Consider the following 27,500-nt stretch of genomic DNA (forward strand, 5'->3'; position numbering starts at 1 on the left):
ATCTTATGAAAGCTGTGCTCGACGACTCGAGCACAGCGCGATCGAGACTTATCGGTTGACTAAGTCGGTGATTAGTACTTTCCGCAACAATAGCTCTTTGCCGAACCGTTGAGAATTACGTTCGCCCCTCGCCCAAGTAATTACGCGAGAAGCAATGAGCGAGGACGATTTTACGTTCTCGCTCATTTCCGTCGCAATGCACACGTCTGTTTATCGTCGAATAACAAATGAAATTGCACGGATGGAAATCTTGTAATCCCCGATGACACAGCACACGCCTCGATTTTGTCGGCGTTGTCGGCGTCAGAATCGCGTCTTGCGCTGATTCCGATCGATAATTATTAAACGCTGTACGCTCCGCGATGCGCAATTGAGAGCGTTTAATCATGCGAGCGTCTTCATTGTACGGCACTATATACATAAGCGCTATGCTCGAGGCGAGAGGAGGGTTATTACATTCCGCTCCGAGAGGGTGAGACATCTCTCTCTCTCTCTCTCTCCCCCCCCCCCTCTCGGTTTGTAAAAGCTGTGACATGCGATGGCCAGCGGGCTCGTCAACTCGTGCACTCTGAAATACAACGTTGATATTTCACGATATTAAAACAACTGTGACAGCTTGACATATTTAGCGCCTCTCGCGTTAACGAACTCCGCACCACCGGAAATATATAATTGTAATTGTCGTATGACCGTAATTATGGCTAACGCTTCATCGACGCGTGATGCAACGTTAATTTGCGAAATTAACTGGAAACTCCGGCACCAATCGAACACCGCTAAATTCGTAACAAACGAGTCTTTAACAATGCAATTGCGTGTTATGATAATTATAAGTTGGCGTATTAAAGTTTGTCACTGGCTGTCCTAAATATAACGTTTAACCGAAATACATCGCAACGAGACGGACTGCAATGTGTTTTAATTTGACTAACAGTTTAAGATAATTTCTTCTCCAATTGGGGAGCAATTTCAATTTCACTAATTTCTCCGTTTCTTTGCGTAACTTGCAACTTTGCTTCGTGTGTGCGAGAATATGATGCGTAGACGTTTTCTAACGTGATGTTTTGTCTCTGTTCAAGACATTTTGTTCAAACAGTCAGCTTTACTACTTGACAAATGGGAGAAAAACTTGGAGTTTTCCTTTCAATCATCAGTCTACAATCGGCTTTTGCTCGTAGGCGTTCGTCGGAATTTATCGATAAATTACGCGAACGCTTTCCGAAGAGTTTTAAGTTGGATTACTTCGTTTGAACGTTGGATTGTTTGAGCGATTGCCGTTCTTTCTCTCGACACGCTACCTATATATTCCCCAATTACTTCCTTGCCTCTGTCTTTTTGCCCATGTACATTAATTAATTTTAAATAACGGGCGAAAAATGAAGCATTGCCAACAACGAGAAACACATATGGTATTTCTCAAACGATCAATCTTATTTAATATTTTTACTAATATCTTTTTACTCACCCGTCTTCGTTGTAATACAGCTCTCGCGATGATTTCTTCTCCTTATCTATTGTTACCACTTATTATCTTCTCCTTACCTATTGTCATGATATTTAATGTAAGTTTTTTTTGACTGATTTTATTTGACTTTTAAAATTATATCATCAATAATTCATGAAACTTTGATGATAATTTATTTAGAAAATTTAAGGAATTAAGACTTGTATACGTGTAATATAAGTGGCTGGTATCCTATTTATTACGTATGTGTCCAAGGAGATATATAGATTGTATGTTATATCTCGTTTGCTACTCGCATGAACAAAATCGTAAGTATTAAAAGTAGTAACACCACAAGTCCTTATATTTCTATGCGACATTTGATCGGGCCATACATCTTGATTGAATGCACATATACGTATTCTAACGTAATACATACAATGAGCTAACAAAGTCGTTGGAAATTATTTTTCAGAACAGATACATGTATATAAAGTGCTGAAAAAAGAATCGGTCTCATTTCTATGGATCTATGATGTTGATGAGCGGTACAGCTCTTTGAAGTTTATTCTCAGTTTTTTCCAACTTTCTATATTTGTCAGCATTGATGTAGAAATATACACACATACACATACACACACACGCGCACACATACATCTGGTTATACTAAAGTTTAATTACAATAATAATTATATATATTTAACTCTCTTTGTGTATGCATAATTACCTATTAACTTGAATAATTTGTCTGACAAATTTCTTTTTCATAAAATGTTATTTTCATTACTATCGTGTAAAGTTCATTCGTGAATTTATTAATTTATTAATATAAGGTTTAGACAAGAAATCGGTGTATTCAAACATGTGTTTCAGAGATTTTTTGTTGTTTTCAACAACGTTTCCTTAAAATATCTATTGATTAGAATAAATATTGAGCTGTGTGAGTATTCAAGTATTTTTTAATAACACGAATTTTTTTGAGACATGCTACGCCGATTCACGATTTGCACGTTTCGTAATTTCAGTGAGGCATTATTTTTACGAATATTGCGAATATTAATGCAAAAAAATAAGAACCACCTGCAACTTTTGTCCATTTATATCATGGATGCACTATTATTATACTATAAGCTCGAGTTATCTTTTAGATTGTTACTTCGATCTATGGATGATTGAAAGTTAAAAATTTCGATTAATTGTAAAATAATAATAAAAATCATAATGCGTTGACTCTTTTCGCAAAGGGCAAAATAATTTGAAGTAACGATAATTTTGAACGCGCGGTATATAAATACAAATATCAACATGCATACATAAGTTTTGGCAGTTTAGGAACTTTATTGACAATAAAATTCCTTTTTCTTCTAGTCGATTTACATTGGAAATTGTTGTTTTACTTATGGCCATTATCTCGATCGTGATGTTTTTGGGAATTTCTTTACGTGCATTTTTTGATAGATTTTTGAAAGCCCTTTTGTCACCCGAGACACTTAAACTTTGTAAATAAGGCGATTTTTCTCGTTTTATTTCATGTGGTGTTTCTAACAGTTCTAGATTGAGTTTATTACTACCAACTTCGGAGTAAGACAACCATGGGAGGACGCGAAACTACATGCAACTTTTGTTTACAGAGCTCAATATCCCATTTGCATCAGACTACTTGCTAGAAACTTGTCAAACTTATAAGAAGCAAATAATACCTGATCCTAGCGATGAAGACTTGTCTACCCTGAGACGAGATTTCAGTGCCAAATTTATCTGTATGAATGTGATATATTTGGAGAATGTAATATTCTTCTGATAATATTCTGATGAGATAATATTCTGAGAAGATTCTAAATTCCGCAGCAATTAAAGATTTGTTGTTTGTATATGCATTGCAAAGTTTGCGACAAGACTATTTTATTACTTTCATCGACATGTAATACGTCCATGAATATTATAGTTTCTTGCACACCATCTATCTACTATCTCTCTACTGAATATGAAAAAGATATATTGAAATATCTTCAAGTAATATGTTGTATAAAATATTGGTAATTTTCCGCTAAAAAGTAAATACAACTTACACTTCGAGAGGTTAATTAATTTATTTTCTGAGAACACTTTAATGTGAGTGAAGACGACGAAGATTTCCGCGAGAAAATTTCTGTTTCAAAGAGAGTTTATGATGACCAACGACACAAGACTGCCAACTTGGTCCCCAAAGTTGGCGAACAAATTCGTTCTCGTCGAAAGACGACCAAATCTCATTCCACTGATATTATTCACTCGTTACGAGTTCAAGCGGAGTTTCTATCAAGCAGTGTCACTTGGATAAGACATTTCTTTAAACGAAAGTTACATGGTTACGTGAAACTTCGCGGTCCTCCTTAGATTTCACCACCCGAGGATACGGACTCTCGGAAAACTGTCTGCAGTTGAATCTCTCGCTTTAAGTTTACTCGCAAATAGATTTTTCTTTGATACCGCGCGCGTGGTATCTGTCATATCTCCTTTCGCGACGTTTGGATTTCGTCGTCAGGCTCAAGCAGTTTCATGTAAAGAAAGAAAGGGAAATAGAAAGACAAAGAGAAGAAGAAGAAGAAAAAGAGGGAGGAGTAAGGGGTGTATGTGTGTGTCGAATAAGGGGAAGGAGGACTTATACTTTTCGATACCAAAGTGCAATGGGACGTTTCGAGCGGTCAGAAATTTCAGGTGTTTTTAAACATCTGCCAAGGAGGGAGGGAGGGAGGGAGGGTGGAGGAAGGCTGAGGGAGAGAGGAGAGATTCGTTCGCGCGTGCTTGATAATACGTTCAGCTTCGTGAAAATAGCGGTTTATGTTAGTCACGTGACGTGGCGGATGAGATACAGGAAGCTGCGGCTTACCAAGGTGTCCAAGGCAAACGAGAGAACTATAAAGGCCAGCAGGTCGTTGCTCGGCGATGTTGCCTCGGAATTTCGCCGATCGCCTCCGTGCATGGCTGCCGGTTTTTCCTCCTCTGTGGAAACAGGCGAAATTCTTCGATGAGGTCGACCGAGGAAGAAAAGCAATTCGAACGTCTTGTGAATTTTCTCTCGCGATATTACAAGTCTTTGCATATGAGATATCGGCATGTCAGAGCTTCTCGCATGATTATTACATTGACAATGTGCACATAGCGTTATGTATACTGGATTTTCATGTAAAGAATGTACACGTGTATGTAACGAAATGTACCCTATCTGCGAATATTATTAGAGGGGCTGCAAAAGTGGTCAGCCGTCGATTCAGGCCGGGTTTGAATATTTTAAATCCCGAATAGGCTCTGCTTTAGACCCTCTTTGCTGACTAAAAAAAAGAAAAAAATGGGCAATCTGACATCCTTATATACAGTCATCCCCCGAGATTGAGGACGGTTCACGAATTTTACGGCCCATAAAGCTCGCCCTACAATCTGACATAACGTCTGTTCTTACCCGAATCCAGATTTCACGCATATATGCGAGGCATAAATAAACGTCTCCTTATAATGCTTCACGTAAGGTGGGAGAGTTTGTGCTCGGTAGTGTCGATGATCGACGAGGGAGATTGTTTGAAAGCTCGGATCGATGGGACGGGAATGGCATGAGATTGGCGGTCCGTAAAGACGACAGAATATTCTCTACGTGACGTCATAATGAAGCATTTGCGTGTAAAGCACGCCACTAACGAAAACTAACGAAACACGCACATGATTAAGGATGCTCGGCACGTAAAGAAAGCAATTTCATCTTTTTGCGCGAGCCACAATTAAAGGTGTCAAAAAATATCAAATATTGTTGAATAAATGTACCGTCTCTCATATTATTAATATAACAAAATATGCTAAATAATAACTAAGTAACAACAACAAAGGCAATAGAGGAAAGCAAGGACGTTATATGACGTTTGCTGTCATCCATACCGTCCGATTAATGCAATACGCATCGAGTAAAATTGTTTGAGTCAGAATCACAGAGAATAGTTAATGAACGAGCTGTATGCTAAATGCGCGCCTACTAATCGCTCACCTTCGATGACATGTATCATGATGTGCGTCGGTCTGGCGTTGCTCGGTAAGCAAGTGTAGTTTGCGCCGTGCGAGAGCTTTACCTTCTCCACGACGAGTATCGAACCGTTTCTCGTCGGTTCGACCCTAACGCCGGGTTCGTTGTCGTAGTTTATCATACGGTTCTCACGGTACCAAAATATGTAGCTGGGCAATTCGGTGGCCGCCATCAGCTGGCACTCCAGACGCAAGCTGGAACCCTGTTTCACGTGGAGGTCCGGACCTCCCGGTATCATCGAATACGCCTCGGTGGTGTTCAACCATATGAATCGCTGCTGCACTGGCTCCGTTTGTATCTATGTTTTATTAAAACATGGCGCAATACACATAAACTGTAACGTACAAAGTATATGTTGCTAGTATATTGACACACGTGTCGTCAAGTGTCTTCTAAATTTCCTCGAGTGAAGTCTCATTCAAAAGGAATGAGTAAAGTCACTCGAAGCGGTAGTAAAGATACCGTGTCACTTGCGAAATCGTAAGACTTAAAATTTCATTCAGGCTTAGAGTGAATTCTGGCTCCGCACGAGTGAATGTTTCAGTTGATAAGAATGAATTTGTAGGTGGAATACGTCAGCAGATAATATATTCAGAGTATTTACAATGTGCTTTTTATTATTGCGATGTCAATTTCGGCAGCGGATGTGCTTTCCCCACATTATATACATATATAGATGTTACCTGACACTCGTAAAGACCTGCATCTTCGGGCTTGACATTTTTGATCAACAGACTCCAGTCAGGTACGACGATGAAACGTTGGTCTATAGAGTGAGTACCTCGACCCACTGTGAGCAGTTGTCTGTCTTTCCGTCTGATCCAAGTTACCTGAAACGCGAATTTTGTTACGCTATTCGTTATTTATCAGCATTAGTCATTAGGTGAATAGATGAATTTGAGCTCTTGCTTTTTGGTATGGATCTTTTGAAACGTGTGTTTAAAAATATTATAATAAACGGTGGACAAATTTACACATACAAATACAAGTATTTATATGGCGAAGCAACAGACAGTACATACGTGCGGAAGAGAAACGGGAATCGCAATAACTATTCAGTTATCTAAATATTTCGCTCGCGCGCTTGTGCATTTTCTTATGCACTTACGTGTATATTCCATTATTTATTCTGATACGTTAAATTGCGTACAATTGCAGCAAGGTATCCTAGACTTCAAGACTTCAAGACTCACTTAAGTGAGTCAATTATCATATTTATGAGACGGACAATATTTTGCCATTCCTCGCGAACACGATTGCATAATTGCCGGTCATTGCCGGGCCTTTACTTAAAAAGAAGAAAAAAGAGAGAAACGAATAATTCGCATTTCCTCGCATTATTTATTTGCAAATCAGCGAAGCGACAACTATTTTTGACGAAATGGCTCAGATCAGCACGTACCTGCACGTTACCTCGCTGGCACTCGATTAAATGTTCAACTTCGCGACGCTTGCGAGCAATGGGAACAGAAGTATCTGCTTGACAGATCTTCTGAAATATCCGGCGGTGCCTCGCTAGAAATATATTGCGTGGGTCGCGCTCGACTGACTTCTAAGATAGACATCGGCGGTTATTTATGAAGAAATGTCAACAAAATAGAAATAGATCTTCCGCTGAACTTTAAGAAATTCTTGCGCGTTGAACGAAAAGTCATTTCTTCGCGCGCGGGCGAATGTTTACTTTAAATATTTCAGACTCGACTCTCGCGTCTGGTCGTACTCGTCAGGTACTCTTTGTATTTGTATAAAAAACTACTGGATACTTTGTTACATACGGCGTTTTAGTTTGGCCGGATGCAAATGCAGCCGAATGTATCTCGGCAAATTACATTTTTACGATGCAATCTCTTGGTTAATTCTTTTCGCGTTCTACATTTTATATCGACACATCCGCGAGTTCGCTTTTATTTTTACCACGTATAAACCCTAACGTGCGTTTGTAATATTCATTGTCAGGCGGGTGACGTAGCGCACTGACGAGCGCTACTTTACGTTTAATGTTTGTATTTCGTGACGCAAATCCGGGAAGTAATGGCCGAAGTTTCGGCTGATATTGAGGGACGGGGAATTGGCGAGCGAGTGAGCGAGAGAGCAACTTCAGAGTTATTCGGCCAACGTTGGACATTAGATTATCGTGAATGTCGTCTGGTTTATTAGACAGCAGCGTCAGCGTCCGAGACACGTTACCGACACTAATCGACGTTGGGGTTTTGCTAAATATTATCGCTATATACCGTGGCGGAAACTTTCTCGTTCTCTTCTTTAAGCAACTTTATGAGTTTTGTGTTAATTATAAAACTTATCAGAGTTGTGCGAGGAGGATTACGATAGCGAGCAATTTCTTCTTGAGAAGATCACAATCGTCGGCCATGCTGTATGCCGGCGACGCCGGCGCCGAGATCGGACCGACTCTATATCCTGTCCCCGTATTATGTACGTCAAAAAGGGTAAACTGATAAAAAAACATGAGACTCTCTCTCTCTCTTTTACTACACTAGTTTGTTTCCTTTATTTTGTTAGTTTCGCTTTATTTCGTTACGCTGATCGATCGTGCTCTTGCGCGTTCTTTGATGTATTCATCAAATTCAAGTCGCCGCTAAAATAATATCGCAATCGCAAACGATTATTGGAGAGTTTCTAGTATGCGCAAATCGTGGAGGATTAACGATGCTTTTAGGAGATGCGCGGTTTCCGGTTGGTTCGATCCAGCGATTCTGATGAAATTAAGCGGATTTGGCGATTACGGAGGGTACAAGAGCGAGCGCGCGCGTTGAAGCGAATTACCAATGGGATGTTTCAATAATACGTAAAGATCAAAATAACACTTCCGGTCTCTTTGTAAAAAATAACAAAAAAAGAACTACTCATTTCATACTCTATATCCCAAGATCACACATCAAACAGTGTTACACAATTAATGTACAGAAGAAGAATTGGAGTAACAAGTGGCATTTGAAATTGCCGCCTTTCCACGTGTATTGTCAGAAAAGCAGATGGTGCTTCTTGTGTTGTCATCAAAATACACGGTGTTTACATTTCTTGTATAGATGATCTGCGAGTATAGACATAATATATGTATCTAGATTGCGTTGAGAAGTGAAAATATGTCTGTGCCTTTTTTCTGGCACACGCGAAAGAAGGGAATAAGAGCGATATAGTTGCGATGTACTATATTTATGCTATTTTTTGTAATACCGGAAATTTTTCGTCTTGTTCACTTAAGATTAAAAAATGTCGACGGGCATGAAAGAAAGGAACACGTTGCAGAAACAGTTGTCGCAGGAAGAGTCGTGCCATGATGCTCTCGCTCAATCTGCGCAAGACTTGTACGATGAAGAGAGCAGTGAATACGAGTCAGAATCCGGTGAATGTGAGTGTATATAACATCCTTGCATGTAAAAAATGCAAACCTCAAATATTCGCTTTAATATATCAGAAGTCAGAAGTTTCAGAGTCAGAGGTTAAGTACGTGCATGAAGTTAGCTCCTCCACTCTTTAATTTCCAAATAATTTCGTAAATTGAGGCACCCAAATTCCGAGACCAGGCACACTAATTTACCCTAAATATTGGATCTGAAATTCGAGAAAAGTGGAGGAGTTTTATGCACATGGTGAAGTTAATTTTCAAAATCAATAACATGATTAATATCTTGATATTTATAACAAAATATCATTGATACATATCAGTCAATCGTATCCTTGGTATATCAGCTGTTAAAAACGAGTGCTCGCTGAATGGGTTAAACGAATGTTAATAATTTTTTTCAGGTCTAGACGAGACCTACGTGATTCGAAATGTGCCAAAAAACAACACCAAAAAGTGCTGCAAACTCTTTGAGAAGTTCTTGGCTGCAGAACTCGAGTTTTCCGAAAAAGACAACGCGATGTTCGCTCGTATGGACGAGAAATGTATAGATCTAAGAGACTGGCTGATGGAAGAAGATATAAGATGGCAAGGCCATGTCCTCTGTATTCACCATTCTGCAACTATCGAGGGAAATACTTGCTCGCCTACACAAATCCACGAAATTTTGAAATCTGGGCAGCCGATTGCCGGGAAACCGCCAATCGAATGCCACGAAATCATCGGACTGGACGCAGCCATTAACCAACTCCCTCTGACCGGTCGTTTCGAGGAGTACGACCTTTGGCGAGTGCACTGGAATCTCTTCAAAGCGATTGATCCTGCAAGCGCTGGAAAGTACCGGAAGGTGCAAGTCTTCGTTGGCTCTCACGTTCCCCCGTCTTGGAAAGCCGTGCCCAAACTCATGGTCAAATGGTGCCATTGGATGAATCAGCATCATTCAAACCTGCATCCGGTCGTCCTGGCAGCAATTGCCCACTTCTCACTGGTTTTCGTGCATCCCTTCGTCGACGGCAACGGGAAGATATCGAGGTTGTTTATGAACCTTGTTCTGGCACAGCATGGCTTTCCCCCAACAATAATTCAATATGGCGATCGTTCTCTCTACTACGACTGCCTAGAACGAGCTGAGGAAAGCGGTGACATTATTCCCTTAATTCGATTCATAACCAAATGCACCGACCGCACGTTGGACTTTTACCTCACAAATAACCTATCTACCGTTGATAATTTAGATCTAGAATAGTTTTTCTTACTTGATTATATAAGTATTACATACAATACATAAATGTGTCACGAACAAATTAACTGACTGACAAATTATTATCCTCGATTTATTTTTGTATATAAAAAATTTACACAATATTCTCAAATAAGTTTTTCTTCTTAAATTTAGGCAATAATTAAAAAAAAAAAATAAAGTATTACAGGACAGATGCGTTGTCTTCCTAATTTCGGTTAGAATTTTTCCTCGTTTTCCTCATCACTCATCACATCCTTTGTGGCTGTGTAGATTGGCTGAGACCTCAAGCATTATTGTGTCATCAACTGATAAATATATATAAGGACATTTATAGATAAGAATATCCGACCACTGATAAGTATCCAGTTCGATGCTTGAAAAGAGTTCGTAAAAGACTAATGACTGTTTCATTTTCTCTAAGACCTGAGCTAAGCTTCGTTCATTTTGATCTCTACTATAATAGGAGCAAATTCAATATTGACGAGGATAGAATAACTAATTCGACGGATAACGAAGCGGTTACGATGTGTCGTCGGTACGTAAAAAGCAAATGCGGAATTGCAAGGTTTCGGAGGGGACTCCCTTTCATTGGTGAAACCCTCCGGCATACGACGACCGTCGTAGCAATTTATCGACTCGATCAGGCCGACACTGCCGTCCGATTTACGAGTCACTTCGTTTCGTTTTCTTCCAACTGTCTCCGTTAGAAGTGAAACCAAATGTAAATATTGATACATCAGAAAGTTAAAAGCTCAAACAGTTCTCTCTGCGTGCCACTTACGCGTAATTTGATTAGAAACTCTCGTAACGCAAATCAGCGATGCGGCGGAAACACTTTGTACATAGGTATGCGCCGCACGCGCGCGCTGATGGAAAAAGAAGACAATAAATACGCGACCCAGACACGTCGCGGTACAAACGAACGCGAACAGGCCGTAAAATTAATTCTCGATATATCTCCAGTCGGAATGCGAACGTCGAACGGATGGCCGACGAATGGCTCGTTATCTTCCCTTTTCTCGTTCGTATTTTTCATCGGCTCTCGCACGTGCTCGGCGTGTGCGCGTATTTTCTGGAAAAATTACTGGAAAGAAGCTGCGTAACGTCCCGCTTTGCGGCATTTGGAGGCAGTTTCCTTTTCGACAAAGCAATTAAAATTCTTACGCCGCTAATTAAGAAGTGGATAACATAATTCATTAACGTAACTTGCGCAATGTAATTGGCGAATATCTCCAACGAGGACAGACAACGAGAGTGAAGTTGCAACAAAAATAACATACATCATTTCTTTGCATGTTTTTGTTATTACATAACAAAACTTGTTAACATATTGAATGCTGGTTCTGGAAAATCGAATTTGGTTGTACGGCCATGGAGAAGCAGTGACACGAGGCGAAACACACACACGCATTATATTTATTTACCGTACATATTTTCGTCAATTTCACAATCCTCGAAGCGTTTGTTAATCGTTCCGGGGGCAAAACGTTTCTCTAAAAATGTATAAACAATTTAAAGACAAAAAGATAAAATTTTCACGCGAGATACACGGAAATCAACGCAGCACTCGGTAGCACACGAAGAGTCATCTCATCCGCGGCCCAGACGCGTCATTTCGCTCATTCATCGAATCCCCCCGGTTTATTCTCTTCCTCGACATGCAGGGGAACGAGGCGTTTCACCGGGCGGCGTAACCGCCGTATTTATAAGGGTGGGAAGAGTGTGCATTCGCGCGGAGTGCATCCGCGTCGCGTACGTGACGGGGCGACAAGGTAGCGCCGCCCGGCCGCCCCCACATGTCACGCGTGTCGTAACAAGCTCGTGTTATCGCTCGAAATGACACGTCCGAATGCAGTTTGGACGCGCGGAAAGACAGGAAGAGCGGAGCGAGCTTCCGACCGACGTGACATGAATAAAAGATCAAGCGTGCGCTCTTCTCCTCCGGATACTTTCTCGGCGAGCGCGCCGATATTGACCGTCCTTGATGCTCGCTTTTCGATATCGCCCGACTGAGGCCGTAATTAACCCTTTGAGAGCGCTACCCTTTCCCGGGTCTGTCTTTGGATCTTTGTGCTTGGGGAGCCGCAGTCCCGATGAATATGACACGGCGAACACGGAGAACACGGCGAAATATTTTTTTCTTCGCGGGGCTTTCTCATTCGCAGCGGCGGCGGCGGCGGCGGCGGCGGCGGCGACGTGCGGGGGGAGATAGGAGGAAGGACACACAGAGCTTTCGTTCTCTTGTTCTTCTGTGCCGATTATACGCGTTTAGACTTTTATTTCCGCGGCGCGGCGCCGCGTCGGAACAATTTGCGACACGTGATAATCGGCGAGGAGCCGTCATGTGCTGTCGCAGCATGGTCGTCGATCGAGTTATATATTCTCTCGCTTAACGTTCAACGACACTTAACGCGCAGTACGCCAGGATCTGTTTGTCGGGTATATGCGAGCTGGCGTACAAGTTAGTTACCTCATCGCATAACATCTAGCGCCAGGGGTTAATGATGTCGGTAATAAACAATAGCGTTCCGTAACACTACCCTCGCGCGCGAAGGGTCGCATTGCGATGTCACCGTAATTAACCCTTCTTCGTGTTCTCGCACAGACGACACCGTCCGAGACTCGCGCCGGTCTGCAACTCAGCCAGCTGAGTTATTGCAAGACGATCGCCGAAAAGGAAGTTTCTGCGAATTCAGAGCTTCAGCGACGCAATTGGCTGAGTGACCAACAATTTGACATTCGGCCGATATCATAACGCATTCGTCAAATCATCTATCTTACCAATATATGATATTCTTTTTTAGAGATTCGTACATCAACAATTCTTCTCTTTTTTTATACTGCTGGTCACAAAAATTTGATAAAACTTGTCTTTTGAAATTCCAACGTGATGACTTTCGGGGAGATGCACCGCGCGCCAATAATTCTCCACGGTCCCTTAAAAATCGTGGAATTAAGTTGCTCCAAGAGAGAGGGGGGAGGCGGAGCGGATATATTGGTCGGTCGCGCGCAGAATGCATCCCACCGCGGCGGTAAAGCTGTAATTGTGTCGGGGACATCAGCCCGATTGTGTCAGTCGATGAGTTCATGATTTCTCGGACGAACAAGACTCGTACGCGCATGCCACGTACAGCTGCATAAAACGCATGGTAAAGGGCAGCGCATGGACGGCGCTCGTTTAATTAAAGGGATTCGCGGAATAACGAAAGGCGTTCGCTGGCGGCCAGGCGTTTTAGTGGTCATAAATTTCCAGCGCGGTCATAACTGGGCGAAACGTATGTTGTAACAAGAACCGGACGCTAGCATTCGACCAGGTGGAATGCAATTATGAAGCGCCGTGCGTGTTACTCTCGCGCTGGACGCTCGTTAAAAGGCCGCGGTAGATTTTTCTCTCAAGATTACCAACGCTAACGAAGTTTTGATTCGCTCCGCTCGGTCGGAGACACGACCATTTCTATTCTAATCTGATTTGTTCCGCGAGGATAGACCGCGCGCCGCGATATACGGATGACTTTATTCGCGAGAATTTATTGTCCGGCTGGGCGACCGAAAAGTACCGCAAACTCTACGACGTGCATTCTGCGACGCCTCGATGAAATTACAACGGTGTGTTGTGACGGTGAAGAAATAATGAAATAACGCTGATATTGAGCGACATGATGCATATTACACCTAAGGTAATGCCAAAGCGGGCGGAGTCGAGCTCGTCATATTTTCCTGACACGAAAAGCAAAAATCGAAAAGGGAGGATTAGTCTTTCTCCCTCCGTCTTCCTCTCCCTGTTAAATATATATATACGAGGGCGGTCCGATAAGTACTTAGCCTCACCGCCCGATGGCGCCATTATCGCAAGAGAAATTTACTATCGTGTAGTACATTCTCGTAGACGGCTACTGTCGAAATTTCAGCCGAATCGGACTCATAGTTTTGTTTTGACCGCGTGTGGAAGCGGGCGTGTCCGCGGATTTTAGAAAAATGGAAAAAGAGCAATATCGGTCAGTGATTCGATTCTTGTTTTTGGAAGGGAAATCGCGCAGCGAAATCAAAGAGCGCTTGGATGCTGTGTACGGTGACTCTTCTCCTTCGATGGCGACCGTCAAAAATTGGTTTAACGAGTTTCAACGTGGTCGCACGTCGGTTTTTGATGAGCCACGCCCATGTGCCCCGAAAACGGCTACCACGGAGGATAACATGACAAAAATCCACGATCTCGTATTGGCAGACCGCCGATTGAAGGTACGCGAGATAGCTGAGACTGTAGGCATCTCAAAAGACCGCGTGGGTCATATCCTGCATGAAATTTTGGGCATGAGAAAGCTGTCGGCGCGATGGGTACCGCGATTGCTCACTCCGGACAACAAGCGCAACCGTGAGACCACTTCAGAGCAGTGTTTGACGCTGTTTAAGCGCAATCCGAAGGAGTTTCTGCGTCGTTTCGTGACCGTCGACGAAACATGGATCCACTGGTACACACCAGAGACCAAGGAACAGTCGAAACAGTGGACTTCACCCGGCGAACGTGCTCCGAAGAAGGCGAAGACTGTCCTATCGGCCGGAAAGGTGATGGCCACCGTTTTCTGGGATTCACAAGGTGTGATCTACATCGACTACCTGGAGAAGGGCAAAACAGTCGCAGGGCTGTACTATGCCGAATTATTGGGCCGATTCGACGCCGAATTGCAGAAAAAACGGCCCCATTTGGCGAAGAAAAAAGTGCTCTTCCACCATGACAACGCACCGGCTCACACCTCCGCCCTCGCCACGGTCAAATTGGTCGAATTGGGCTACGAACTGTTGCCCCATCCACCGTATTCTCCAGATTTGGCCCCGTGCGACTTCTTTTTGTTTCCAAACTTGAAAAAGTCACTCGCCGGGCAGAAATTTGAGTCGAATGAGGAGGTCATCGCCGCCATGGAGGCCTACTTTGCAGACCTCGAGAAAACGTATTTTTCAGACGGGTTAAAGAAGTTGGAGCATCGCTGGGTCAAGTGTATCGAGCTAAAAGGAGAAATAAACCGCCACTTTTCCAAAATTTTCGTTTTTCTTTTGTAGGCTAAGTACTTATCGGACCACCCTCGTATATATATATATATATATATATTTATGTGCACAGATTAGCGAGCTTTTCTCCTGAGTACTATTGACCTTCCGAGATATCAATATTAATGAAATAGCGAGTAAAGCTATTACGCAGCTCGCCGCATGATTAATCGTAATATAGACCAACGAGTTAATAGGAGTTATAAATATCCCATGATTTATTCATGGCTGGCTAACGTGCGCAGTTACGCTACTAATTTTCAAATCGTAGACATGAAATAGCGAGTTCCTGCGAGAATCGCTGTCCGCGAAGATCTGATGCTTCCAATCCACTCCCGCTGCACTCGGATATATTTGTTTCTCCGTCTTTCAGCTTTCCATTTTAGAGCGCTGAATTTTTAAGAGACGCGCGATAACCGTCCCATTGCACCAGAATTGGAAAATTGGCAGGAAGTCGGTGTTTATTTGCGAAATCTTCAGACTGAGAGATGTCGCGTCGAGAAGAAAATAAGCCCTCTTCTGTGCGCCAGGCGACGTTGAGAAACATTAATCACGGCTTTTCTCCGTACGTGTGAACGCGTCGCGCAGCGATAACATCGACGCGCCATTTAATTAATGTCCCCTCGAAATAATGGTTTCCAATCGCGAGAAATTTATTGATCCTCCAGCGCCGACCGGTCCGGTCTCCGGTGTTACGCGCCACTTCTCTCTCCCCATTTTATTTATTCCACTGTCTCGCTAAGGGTACTCCCTCGACGCGGGAAACTTCCAAGATCCGAACGAGGGCGTTCGACTTTCGAGCACCGTTACCGTCGTCGCTTCTCCATTTTTAACTTTGTTTCTACGGTCGCGTGAAACTTTACGGGTGAATTACTCTTGGTCGAACAAGAAATAAAATCGCAACACTGATGGCTCTCTCTCTCTTTCTCTCTTTGCGCGTTGCGTGGTATGTCATAATCCATCTGGACGAGAATATATTTCGACAAGTCAAGTCAAAGGCAAAATTGAAAAACCATTATGAGCGACTTGTACCTTATCAAAGTGAATTGAACAATTTCTGTTAGATCAGGCACAGTACGAACATACAAAGTACACACTGTCGTTGCTACAGTAAATTAAAATTAAATCGCAGGGTTCAAGTTAGAGAGTCGGACGTTCAGAATAATCTGCAACGACCTTTGAAATGCGTTTATGCGTAAGGTTCTGGCGCGGGCGAGTCGCTTCACAAATTTGCCCTAATGGCTAATGGACATGCGCTTGCGCGCGCGCGCTTCAGCTGTCTGTTCCGAAGGAAATGACGCGGCGTATTGGAAACCGGATCGTTTCATCTCGCAATCCGTCTGGATTTAGTTTCGTCGACAGTCGGCATCGCGATTCTGACATTCAACCGATGATCGAAACCGCGTCGTGCATGCTCGTTTGTCTTGTTACCGCAGATTCGATGTGTGCACTTGATTCGCTACCCCAAATTAACCGATGTTTCGAGTGCCGTTCGACACAGTTGTTCGGTCCACTCAGCTCATTATCCGCACTTCCGATTTGACGGAACACCGTGAGGTCATAGTACAGTATAGCGCGTGCAAGATTTTGAGCAGTACGGAAAAATGTGACACTTGACTTGAAATAAATCATTCAGCGGAAGAAGAAGGCAGATATCTTGTAAAAATTGATAATTAATATTGAAGTGTACATCTGAAGTCTCATTTGGGCGATATCGATACTAACCCTCTGTGCAAAAGTGATGGTTTTATATTTAGAAATGAAGCATCCGAGAGAATGTGGGGGAATTCGGATTCTTTGAAGCGAAAGCATATATATATATAGACATAAAAATATATAAGAAGAAAATATAAGTAAATCGCAAACACAATGCAGTTTGCACGTGTATATATATATATATATATATATATATATGTGTGTGTGTGTGTGTGTATAATTAATTGATGGTGCACAACACGACTCTGGAAAGCGAGGTGGGTCGCGGCGATGTTTCAAGTGGAACGGAAAACATCGGAGGAAAATTTCGCACGTTTCAACGAGCTCCATCCGCGTTACTGTTTTTTTTTTCCCCGCAGGCCGCATCGATGCATCCGGGTCATCCTATCTACGTTTTCGGCATAATCGAGCTGCGTCGAACATTTCCCGCCTCGTGACCGCGCACGTGCGCAGCCGGTTACGCGAATACGGCGCGTGATCGCGCGGTGCGCGCCGATGAGTACGATGCATACGAGAAATTCGCGCGCATTATATTCGGCCGATGTGCCGCGTATAAATTTCGCGGTCGGCGCCAATATGAATATTTCGGAAATCAGTACACGCGTGTCCCGAAATCCGCGCGCGGAAATCCCGACACCGAATGCGGAACTTCCTCAATTTTCTGGTTGGCATGGCAAATCGCTTCCGGAACGCGGCACTAAGTTCGCGATGAAATAGCGGATGCGCGGCTCGCGAGCTTTTATCGCGTTGTTACGTGTTAATCGACGAAGATTCCCGTGTCTATTGTCTACTGTCGCGGTGAGTGTAGAGTCGACGCGAAAATGAGATATCGCTTGTGCTGCGAATTTCAGAAAATTGCGTTCTCTCTTCAAACGATCGCGAAAGAAACAGCAGATGCTGTTTGTAACGATATGAAGGATATGAAGAATATGTGACGATCGCTTCTCCTGCTCTTTTCGGACAAACAATATTAGCTGGAAAAGTCATCCTTCCCTCGATCCTCCTCGTCAAATATAATTTTTATTCGTGCAAATCTCAGCTTATTACGTTATTTAATTTCATTGCACTCGACGTGAGCGCGCGTATAACTTCATAAAGCCCGATGATCTCTCAGCTCTGTGTGCGCACGTTCCAAGTAACGAAAAGATAAGGTTCACCGTGACAGTTCGTTATGTTTAATTATCTCGAATGCCAGCTTGTTAAAATGTACTCTATTATAAATTTTGAAGTAAAATCTCCGCGTAATTCCGCGTTATTGTTTATTTAAGGACATAGTTAATACGGTGAAACACATGATTATTTCGTATTATTCGCGCGCGTTTTTAATGAAAATATCATTGTTTTCATTAAAAATATATCCCTATATACGTTGCGAGCTAATAAACATTAACGCTTAACGAAGCGTCTCTATCAATTAGCGGGAGTTGAATTTTCAATAAGCGGAGAAAGATAAATAATTCCGCGGGCATTTTCTCCTCGCTTTACAAAACACATCAGGATTTTTCATCGATCATATTTATAATCTCTTTATCAGAGTTTAATGGGAGAGAATATGGAGTAGAGAATAAGAGGAGAAAGAAAAATGTGAAAAAATAAAAAAAGAGACGAAAAAAAGGGGAAGACGGACGATCATGCGGCCAAGTTGCAGGCGCGTTTGCATATTTCCTCGCAGCCACGAAAAAAAGTCCTTTGCATGAGGGTTCGATCGATTGGCTTGACCTAATTGCAAATTAATTCTTACTCCCCGATGTGATCGACAAAATTGGGACGGCGCCGTTGTCAAACGCAATTTTGGACAGGCAAATTATGAACGGCCCGCCACGAAACACGAATTGAAATGGCAATTGTCGCGGAGGTGTATCGCGCGTACCACGGTGTAATTTATTCATCGATTTTGAATATTTCAATCCTAACTGGTGCTCGCGCGAAGAGCGGCCGAGTGTGCCGAGTCGTCGCACGCTGCTTGTTGCGCCGCATCAAACCAAGAGAGGGATCCGTCACGTTCACTCTCGAAGCAGTGGCCGTCCTCCGGCGATTTTTCCCACGAAACGCGACTAATTTCGGGCGAGAGAATTACCGTGAGCTTTAAATTAAGTTGGCGGATGTTACCGTGTCCGAAAAAACGGACCTATCGTGACTCGCGGCTGCGGGATCGAAAAAGCCACGCCGCCGCTCGGCTCGGCGAGTCGCGCGGCGTTACACTCTCAGGAGATCGAGCCGATCCCGTAGAGTTTAAGGGACTTTTACTATCTTGACACGGCGACGGCAATAAATGAGAACGCTGGCGTTTATTCGCCTGAAAAACAATGGAGATAAAGCCGGCAGCGAGAGAACGCGTTCTCTCCATCGTCATGGGATAGGAGCTATGTGTCTCTACACTACGCGGCCGTGTGTGCATACGCACGTCTGTATGCGTCACGTGTGTGTATGGACATTGCCGCACCCCCCCCCCGTTGCACGCGCGCACACACACATGGCCCGAGCGAGTGGAAAACATTGAAAAAGCAGTGGCAAATATTTTCGCCGCAAAGCGCGCCGCCAGTCCGCGACATTTTCCGGTACACGTTGCACGGTAAATTTCACCGGGAAATTTACCGGATACGGGCGGCGCGGCGGTTCGAGAGTGGGTTTCATCTCGTGCCGCACCGCGAGAAAATATCAGTCGTTACATTGGCTGGCGTATTAGTGCCGGCAATATCGCCCGGCGATAAGAAGCGAAGAGAAGAAGAAATTATTTTTCGGATATCCAATTTACGATCGGGATATTTTCGATCGCGCAAGGTTAAATCGCGCGATATTGGAAATGCCGCGGCAGAATGTGAGCAAAGTCGCCGTAATCGTTTCCCGCGACAGCTAGAAATAGTTGTGAGAAATACGACGCGGGGGGAGGGGAGGAGGATTATTAAATCACTGACATGGCTGTGGCTGAATTAATGATCGCAACTGCCGTAGTTGCGATATTGAATTATACTACGTTTCAAACTTACGATAACGACTAGAATAATTACGTCGCGCATTTGTTTATCATGAGATCGTCAGTTTTTTTTTACAGACTCGTCACGTTTAGTCTTTGTAATGATTATTGGTACTTCAGTTGTTTGAAAAGAAGAGTAGAACGCATCGCGAAAATTTAACGTCTTTCGGTCTGCGAAGTACGCGGTAAAACAACATTATTGTTCTTTTCACTCGTCGAAACTTGTGCAAGAGGGTCACTTTGTTCGTTTTCACAGTGTTTCAACAAGTTCATTCAGTCGGAAGAGAACAAACGCTACTATTGAAGAAAAATGTCATTCTTGTTTCCTTCGATCATTGTTCGGTCTTGGATTTCTTCAAATGATTCTACGGCGATTCTACGCGACTCCGAAAGCGAGGAGGGGGGAGGGGGAGGGAGAGAAAGAACGAAGAAATTGAATAATTCGCTGGTTAATAGTTGAAAATTAATTCACACTCGTGGCAAATTCCACGCTATTCGCATGTAAAACCGCAGAGGGCTCTTCAGGGTAAATGCTCGTTGTAAAGGGCGCGTTTCGCCCTGTAATTTCTAGCCGTGCGAGCGCGCGCTTATACCTTGCCGTTTAACTCGGCTCAGTTCGACCCGTGCGCACCGGAATACAATAGGCTTCAGGAATAATTACGAGATTGCGAGAATTATTGCTCAAGAGATTCCCCTCGCCCATTCTTCGACATTACATCATTCCGGTGCCCGGAGAGCTATTAAAAGCTCGACATCACAATGGCCCATTCATTCGGGCCATTGCACGTCCGCTTGTAAATCCGTCCCCGTATGTGCGTGTACATGCGTATGTGTACGTGCATTATGATAAAAAAGTGTGCTGCACCGGACACCGATTCGACTATCGTTTAACTATCGAGTCTGCAATCACACAACAACAAAGTTGTAGATTACACAACGCTGTTTCATTGAAAGTCCACTGGCACACGCTGGCGATACCTGAATACACTTTCGACCATTTATCGCGCATGCTTACTGTCACATGCTCGATTTCTTTGGGATAACTTTTCGAAACAGTCGCGCCTACGAACGGAAAGACATCAAACGTCCGCGCTACGCGGACAGCGTTTCATCGATCTACGGACATAATAGACTTCCGTAGGACGTGATACGGTAGAATCATTCGCTCGTCGGTTGTAAAGCCTCGGGGCGGCATTTCGTTATTAGTACGTGTTCCATCAAGTCTCACTGATTCGTATCCGACATCGTGACTTGCGTAACGCGATCGCTTTACCGGCGCGTTGTTGAACGTCGTGCGCGCGTACTTTATCAAGTGCGCTTGCAGGACGAATCCGTCCAGGACTGTGCAGTTGTGCCTGTGGGAGGTAAGACAGACAGGAAGGAGGGATGAAATTCCAGCCGTGGAAGCGCGACAGTCACCTCGGTGTGTCGTGGGACGCGCAATAAAGCGCAATTGCGCATAAAGCAGTTTGCACCCACCCACCTCCATATCTATCTACGTTACGCGCAGGAGTTATGCTCGATAGGCGCGACATTAAATGTTACTCGCCGTCTGCGAGCGCGGAGATTGCGATTTCGCGATCGGATACGGGGGCATGCAAATGGCGTTGCAACAGGTGTAATTGACAGAGCGACTTTCTGAGGATCCTGCGCGCTAACAATTTTGTCGCTGGTAGTACCAGCGGCAGCAGTTTCGCGAGAAACAACATTCTCCGATAAGTGCAAGTCGAGCGCGAATATCGCGTGGTGGCTCTAATCGTTCGGGTCATCGTTCGTCAACCTAGCCGCGGCTACCTGCCAGATGCTTCCAGAACGAAAAGTTGAACGATTTTAGTATTATTTATTTCGACGTTTCCGGAACTTGTGAAAGAGTGACGGTCAGGAAAGTTACACTTAAAACATAGATTTTATTTGGGAGAAATTTGAAATTCACGCAGAATTGGAAATTTAGAATCAGAATGATTTTATTCAGAAGGTAACTTCCAACCGTGTTGCGTTCCAAGCCAAGGGGAGAGATCATGAGACGGCGGTATCGCGGACGGAGCCAAAAACGCATCTCAACCGTCGACGCTCATCCGGAGATATCTTCTCCTGAGTTAGGGGGGGAGGGGAGAGGAGGGGTTCTCACGGGAACCATTCCATGAAATATCCATCTCAAGCGTCAAAATTACACGTCTTCTTGCAACGCGTTCATGTACACTGGTTTATGCATTGAGAGCTACGTGTGTGCACACCTCTAATGTATGCACACAGTTGCGTTCGGGGGTGGGGCGGGGGTGGCGCGCGAGAGCGAGAGAGGTGCACCGGCAAGAGCAACGTTCGGAACGAAGCGGCACCGTTAGCGATAGCCAGGCTCTCCGTACGGTCGATTGCGGAAATGCACATATGGACATTATGTATCACGTAGAACCTACATATACGCGCAGTTTAATATATGATATATCTACCTCGCCAGGGGATAGGGATGGAGGATGGGCCAGCGGCGCGACCGTCGCGCAACGCTCGTTCACGAAGGTGCACCGCTAACAAGCAACGTCGCTGGGCGCATTCCCGCCTGATGAAGCAAACGATTGACCCGACTGCCAACGCGACGTCACCACGTCGCAGGTGTAACCGATGCGGCCCAATCTGCCGCAGCTGTAAGCACACACGGGACGTTCTCGAGCGAGCTCCCTCAAAGGGACAACGAGGTCGCGCTAAACGGCGCGGATCGATCCGTATACTCGAGCGGAATTTCAATTTCGACCGGCGCTGAATGAGAGAGAGAAAGAGAGAGAGAGAGAGGGAGGGAGGGAGGGAGGGGGAGGGGAGAGGGAGAGGGAGAGAGAGAGAGAGAGAGAGAGAGAGAAGTAGAGAAGGAGAGAAATAAGACGCGTCCGACGAGACGATGTGTGCCGAGAAAAATCAAAGGGGGGTAGTTTCGACTCACCTTCTCGCCTTCTCGCGGCGAATTCGTGGGGAATTCGACGCGCCGCTTCGGGATTGTTCGTGTTCGTGTTTTTTGGTTAATTAAACCGCGTCGAAAGTTCAGTCGTTTAAAGTTTACGGAACTTGAGGCAGACAGAGCGTGCGCGAGAGAGAGAGAGAGAGAGAGAGAGAGAGAGAGAGAGAGAGAGAGAGAGAGAGTGAGATCGCGCAGCGATTTGACGGTAATGACGATACGGTGGAGAATTGGCGGGGCGATCATGCCGCGGTCATATTCACGGATATCGCGAGGGGCGAGCAAGGACCTCAAAGGGCCTGGACAAAGTGTCGCATGCACGGTAACACGATACATACGACGCGTAAACGCAGAGTGTCTTGTGACGCGCGGGTGTAATACACTGCTCCCAGTTACAGACACCGTTGATGCAGCAAGTGGAGGCCCCAGCTCTTGTGGCTCAATTATATCGGGTATCCGCGTTGTCCCCGGCAACAAAAGCAACACTATTGGAGCGGTATCGATATATTGTCGTAGAGGGGCGATTAAGTGGGCCATTTCCGAGTGCTCGTTGCCCTGTCTATTGTTTCCGAGAGGCCCATTTGCTACTCTCACGTCCGTGTGCTCCCTCGCTAGTCGAGCGCGAATGAATCGAAAAAAAGGAGGCAGCAGGGGGCAGGCGGGGAGCAGCGGACGGTTGAATGAATTTTCCAGTAGACGCATTCGCGCCGAGCCGCGCGCACACCATTCAGGCAATTGTTGTTATTGCACTGTATTATTATCGCCAACAGGAGCCGGATAAATATATTTCCGATTGGTTTGTAGCGTTTGCGCTGGAAAATATACGACAGTTTCGCATGAGTGCCATTCGTGCGAAAATCGAAACCATAGCTGCGATTAGTAGCGCATAATTTACTCACGCGGAAGTCGTTCCTCTTTTGTATTCTACTCCGGTGTAACGCTGCACGTTGCTTTGTTATCGTCGATATCGCTGTTCGGTACTCTGACTGACTTTTAACGCGAATTGTGTTAACCGGCTCAACGACCGTTGTTGGGGGGTTATCAAATCGTCTATATTTGAATCGACACAATTCGAACGAATGAGTCGAGTATCGGGGTGTGGAGTGGAGTTGGACAACTCTCATCGTTCGTAATACATTATTAACTCGTAAACGCAACATTCCGTTACGTTGCAATTTGTCCACGCAGGAGAAAGCGAGTCTTCGATCATATTCCACGAATAACGAAACTACAGAGAATCTCGTCTTTATTTGTTACATGGGGCGGATTGTAACCCGTTATGTCATCAATTATGTCATCGTCCTTTTTTAAGCTTTTATCCCTCCTCCTCCCGGCGGAGAACGGAAGATGTTCGTTTGGAGCGATGGAATTTCGACGAGACTCGCTCTGACAACGTTCACTGAATGAGTGTACATAATCAAGTACTTTGAGCTACGCAATCAAATGAAATTATCTGCGGACGACTTTACCGTCCCTACAGAAGAGCTACTTTAATATGTAATTACAAGTTCTTCGTTTACCCCGGGGTCGGCTAATTTTTTTCATGTATATTTGATTTCAATTACAACTCGTTTTAAACGGGTGAAAATTTAAATGAACAAAAGCTTTGTCGCGCGAAAATTGCGCGTCTGTGTTGATAAAATCACTAGTTAAACACCATTACGGCTACGATAACGTGCGCATAAAGTGTACGCGCGCGTGAGCATACGTTACGTACGCGTAAATTTATATTATTTCATCCAACTAGTTATTATATTACTCCGCCTAACAAGTTTTCTACGACATGGTAAATTGCGGCGGGGCGCGTTAACCGAACGAGTCGGTGGGATAATTGCGGCGTGATAACGATTTCATACATTTAATAGCTGCCTGGGACATTCATCGCTGTTACGGGAGAATACAACGTCTTGGTGGTTATCGCCGCGCCCGTCGTCGCTAAAACCACGGACCACGATATTCTCCGAACGGTATCGGAAATTGATGACATCGTCGGTGCTGTGTGTTATATGCAATTGGGACATTGCGTGTAATCAGTGCGCATTATAATCCCGTCGGCGACGCAAGGAGACGCGAACGTGGCCCGAGAGAATTTGTTTGCGTCGTAACTCGCTTGCGAGGATCGGCGACTCGGCGAAAGGGAAGTGAAATATATATATATATATATATTTCCCGGTATATATATATATAACTCAATACATTCCCGCGAAGCAAGAATTTATACAGATAAAGAGGGAAGGAGGGAGAGGGAGAGGGCGCGTCTTTCCACCGTTACGGTCCAACGGATACTTTACGGATGCGTACTACCTATTGCCTATAGTAGTATCGGATTTCTTTATCCCGCGGTGGAGTACATCGATGAACAGTCAAGGTGTGCGTGTGATAGCGATATGGAAGCCACCGAAGAGCCATATTGTATATGCTGCACGTATAACATATGTACATCTCGATTGAAAATGCAGCGATCGCAAGTGACCGTCACGCTTCGCACGATGAAGTTCGTTCGCATAAAAATATGCGTTCCTCGTACACACGCGCATGCGTCTGTGAATTATAATTACTTGGAACATATAATTAAAATCTTCGTGCGGGAAGCTTACCGAAAGCACTGTGTGCAATAAGATAAGTCGGACAAACGAGAAGAGTGAAGATTTTTCCTCGGGTATTATCTCCTATAACGATTATAAGACTACAAATTAGCTTAATCGCTTTAAGTAAAACAGTCACGTATAAGCGGATCACTTTGGACAGGATAATAAAGTCACGGTGTAACTTTGCTATGACTGTGATCTACCGAGGATGGCTTGGCATCAACTCGTGATAAAGCCGACCTCGTCCATAATCCTCGTTCACAAATTTATGAACGGTGGATTGACAAGCGTAAAGCGTGACTCGTCGAGAGAGGAGCGCTTGCAGAGACTCGGAACAAAGGCGACTCTCTCAGCTTTGTCATGCTGGTCGTTGATACGTATCATACTTCTATCGCCTCGACATATGGAATTCGTCTGTAATTGCTCTGTGTCAATCGATGGACAATGACGCTGGATATTCGTAAAAAGTAGTCGTAAATTTAAAGCTATTGTTGCACGATATAGTATACGCGATATATACATCATATAGAAAAATCGTTTGTTTTCTACTCAATCGAATGCCAGAACGACACTTTTTGACAATTACGAGTTAAAGCTGAAAACTTTGTGCGAATCAATTTTACGGATATGAGATGAAATGGAAACGCGTTTCTCGCTTTCCTCGATACCGAGGCGAATCACTATTTGCCCTAAAGATGCAATTTTCTAAAGTTGTCGAATAACGGAGAAAGTTTCTATATTAAGAGACGAGAAAGTACCTGGAGATCTTATTCAAACAAAGGAAATTGACATCTTCCAGAGAAATTCAAAATATTCTCAAATATTTCTCATGTCCAGAGTCTATAAAGTCTATAAAGTCGATCCCGCAATCGCGGCGTCGAAGACGATGAAAAAGTTTTCACAAAATGAGAGCATCGGCGAGTTTACATGTTGATATATAAATAAATATACAGGGAGATATAGATAGATGTAGCAAAAGACACATGTATCCTCTGCGCATACATCAAAGAAGAACAAGTTGATCTGACGTATTGTGCTTTTTGGTTTATCCCTTTCTAGATAGTACGCAAGCTCCTTCTCCGCATACTTGAGCTTATATATACGGTCGCTGCATTCTGCTTGTGCATTCCAAACCATGATTTCCGATACACGTCCTGTATAGATGCGTAATCGCCCTTTGAAGGGATAACACCAGGGGTCGATTGTTACGGTCAATGAAATAATTGGGGAATATTGTAATTATTGATGGATTATTCGATAATAATTATTGCTTTATTATTCTTGTGCAGCCGTTTGCTATGCAGTGTGTTTCAAATGTTCCGTTTCCTCTTCCTTCTGAATAGTTTTTTACGTTTCAAAAAGAGTTATCTACTAACATGTATTTTCTTCCTAATAGAGGAACACGGAAAAAATGTAGTCGGTCATGGTTGTCTGATAAAAGTCACCACATGGGAGTGTGTCGTGTAACTTTGAAAAATGATCGCTAAAGCCCAAAGATGGAATACACTAGATACGCGCGACACGCGCAAAAAAATCGTGATATTTAGACTTTAGCGCGACGTACACCCACGGTAAACGATTCTGTCCTTTGGAAATTTTCACAAACTGAGAAGTGACTACGTTTCTACACTATTCACAGTCCATGCGCGATTAATAAAATAACTAAAACTTACGCTCGCTTATGGAAGATGAGGCCTGGTCTACAATATGTGTCGTAAGTTGTAAGCCGTAAGAATTGGCGAATCACAGTCAATTATTATAAAAATAATCGGCTATAATTAGCCAGTTCTTACGGCTTACAGCTTACAACATCTATTATAGACCAGGCCTCAATCCTCCATAAGCGAGCGTAAATTTTAGTTATTTTATTAATTGTGCATGGACTGTGAGTAGTGTAGAAACGTAGTCACTTCTCAGTTTGTGAAAATTTCCAAGGGACAGAATCGATTACCGTGGGTGTACACGTCGACGAATTCCTGTTTTTAGGCGTACCTAGGAGAAGAAACGGAAACGCATGTCGCTATGTATTTCGCACTGCGAAAGTGCAGTTTCGAGGCGTTTCTTTTTTTGTCACGTTTCCGCATCGCGCGTTATCCGTTGTCCGTTTCGACGTAATGCAGCGAAGGGCGAGGGTTAATCGTC

At 43.9% G+C, this 27,500-nt stretch overlaps 1 protein-coding gene across 2 annotated transcripts in view; it reads right to left on the reverse strand.

Moving 5' to 3' along the window:
• Positions 1–2,257: 2,257 nt before the first annotated feature.
• The window catches only part of LOC105189358 (peroxidasin), an 85,828-nt gene continuing 60,585 nt past the window's right edge, over positions 2,258–27,500 (reverse strand). For both annotated transcript variants that reach the window (XM_025298075.1, XM_025298074.1), the window contains 3 exons: positions 6,176–6,322; positions 5,457–5,790; positions 2,258–4,426 (listed from right to left, as the gene is read on the reverse strand). In XM_025298075.1, coding sequence (XP_025153860.1) covers positions 4,272–4,426; positions 5,457–5,790; positions 6,176–6,322 — 636 coding nt within the window. In that variant the 3' untranslated portion in view covers positions 2,258–4,271. The remainder of the gene's footprint in view (positions 4,427–5,456; positions 5,791–6,175; positions 6,323–27,500) is intronic.

The sequence above is a fragment of the Harpegnathos saltator genome, unplaced genomic scaffold (genome assembly GCF_003227715.2).
Source record: "Harpegnathos saltator strain DR-91 unplaced genomic scaffold, Hsal_v8.6 scaffold203, whole genome shotgun sequence".
Classification (NCBI taxonomy): domain Eukaryota; kingdom Metazoa; phylum Arthropoda; class Insecta; order Hymenoptera; family Formicidae; genus Harpegnathos; species Harpegnathos saltator.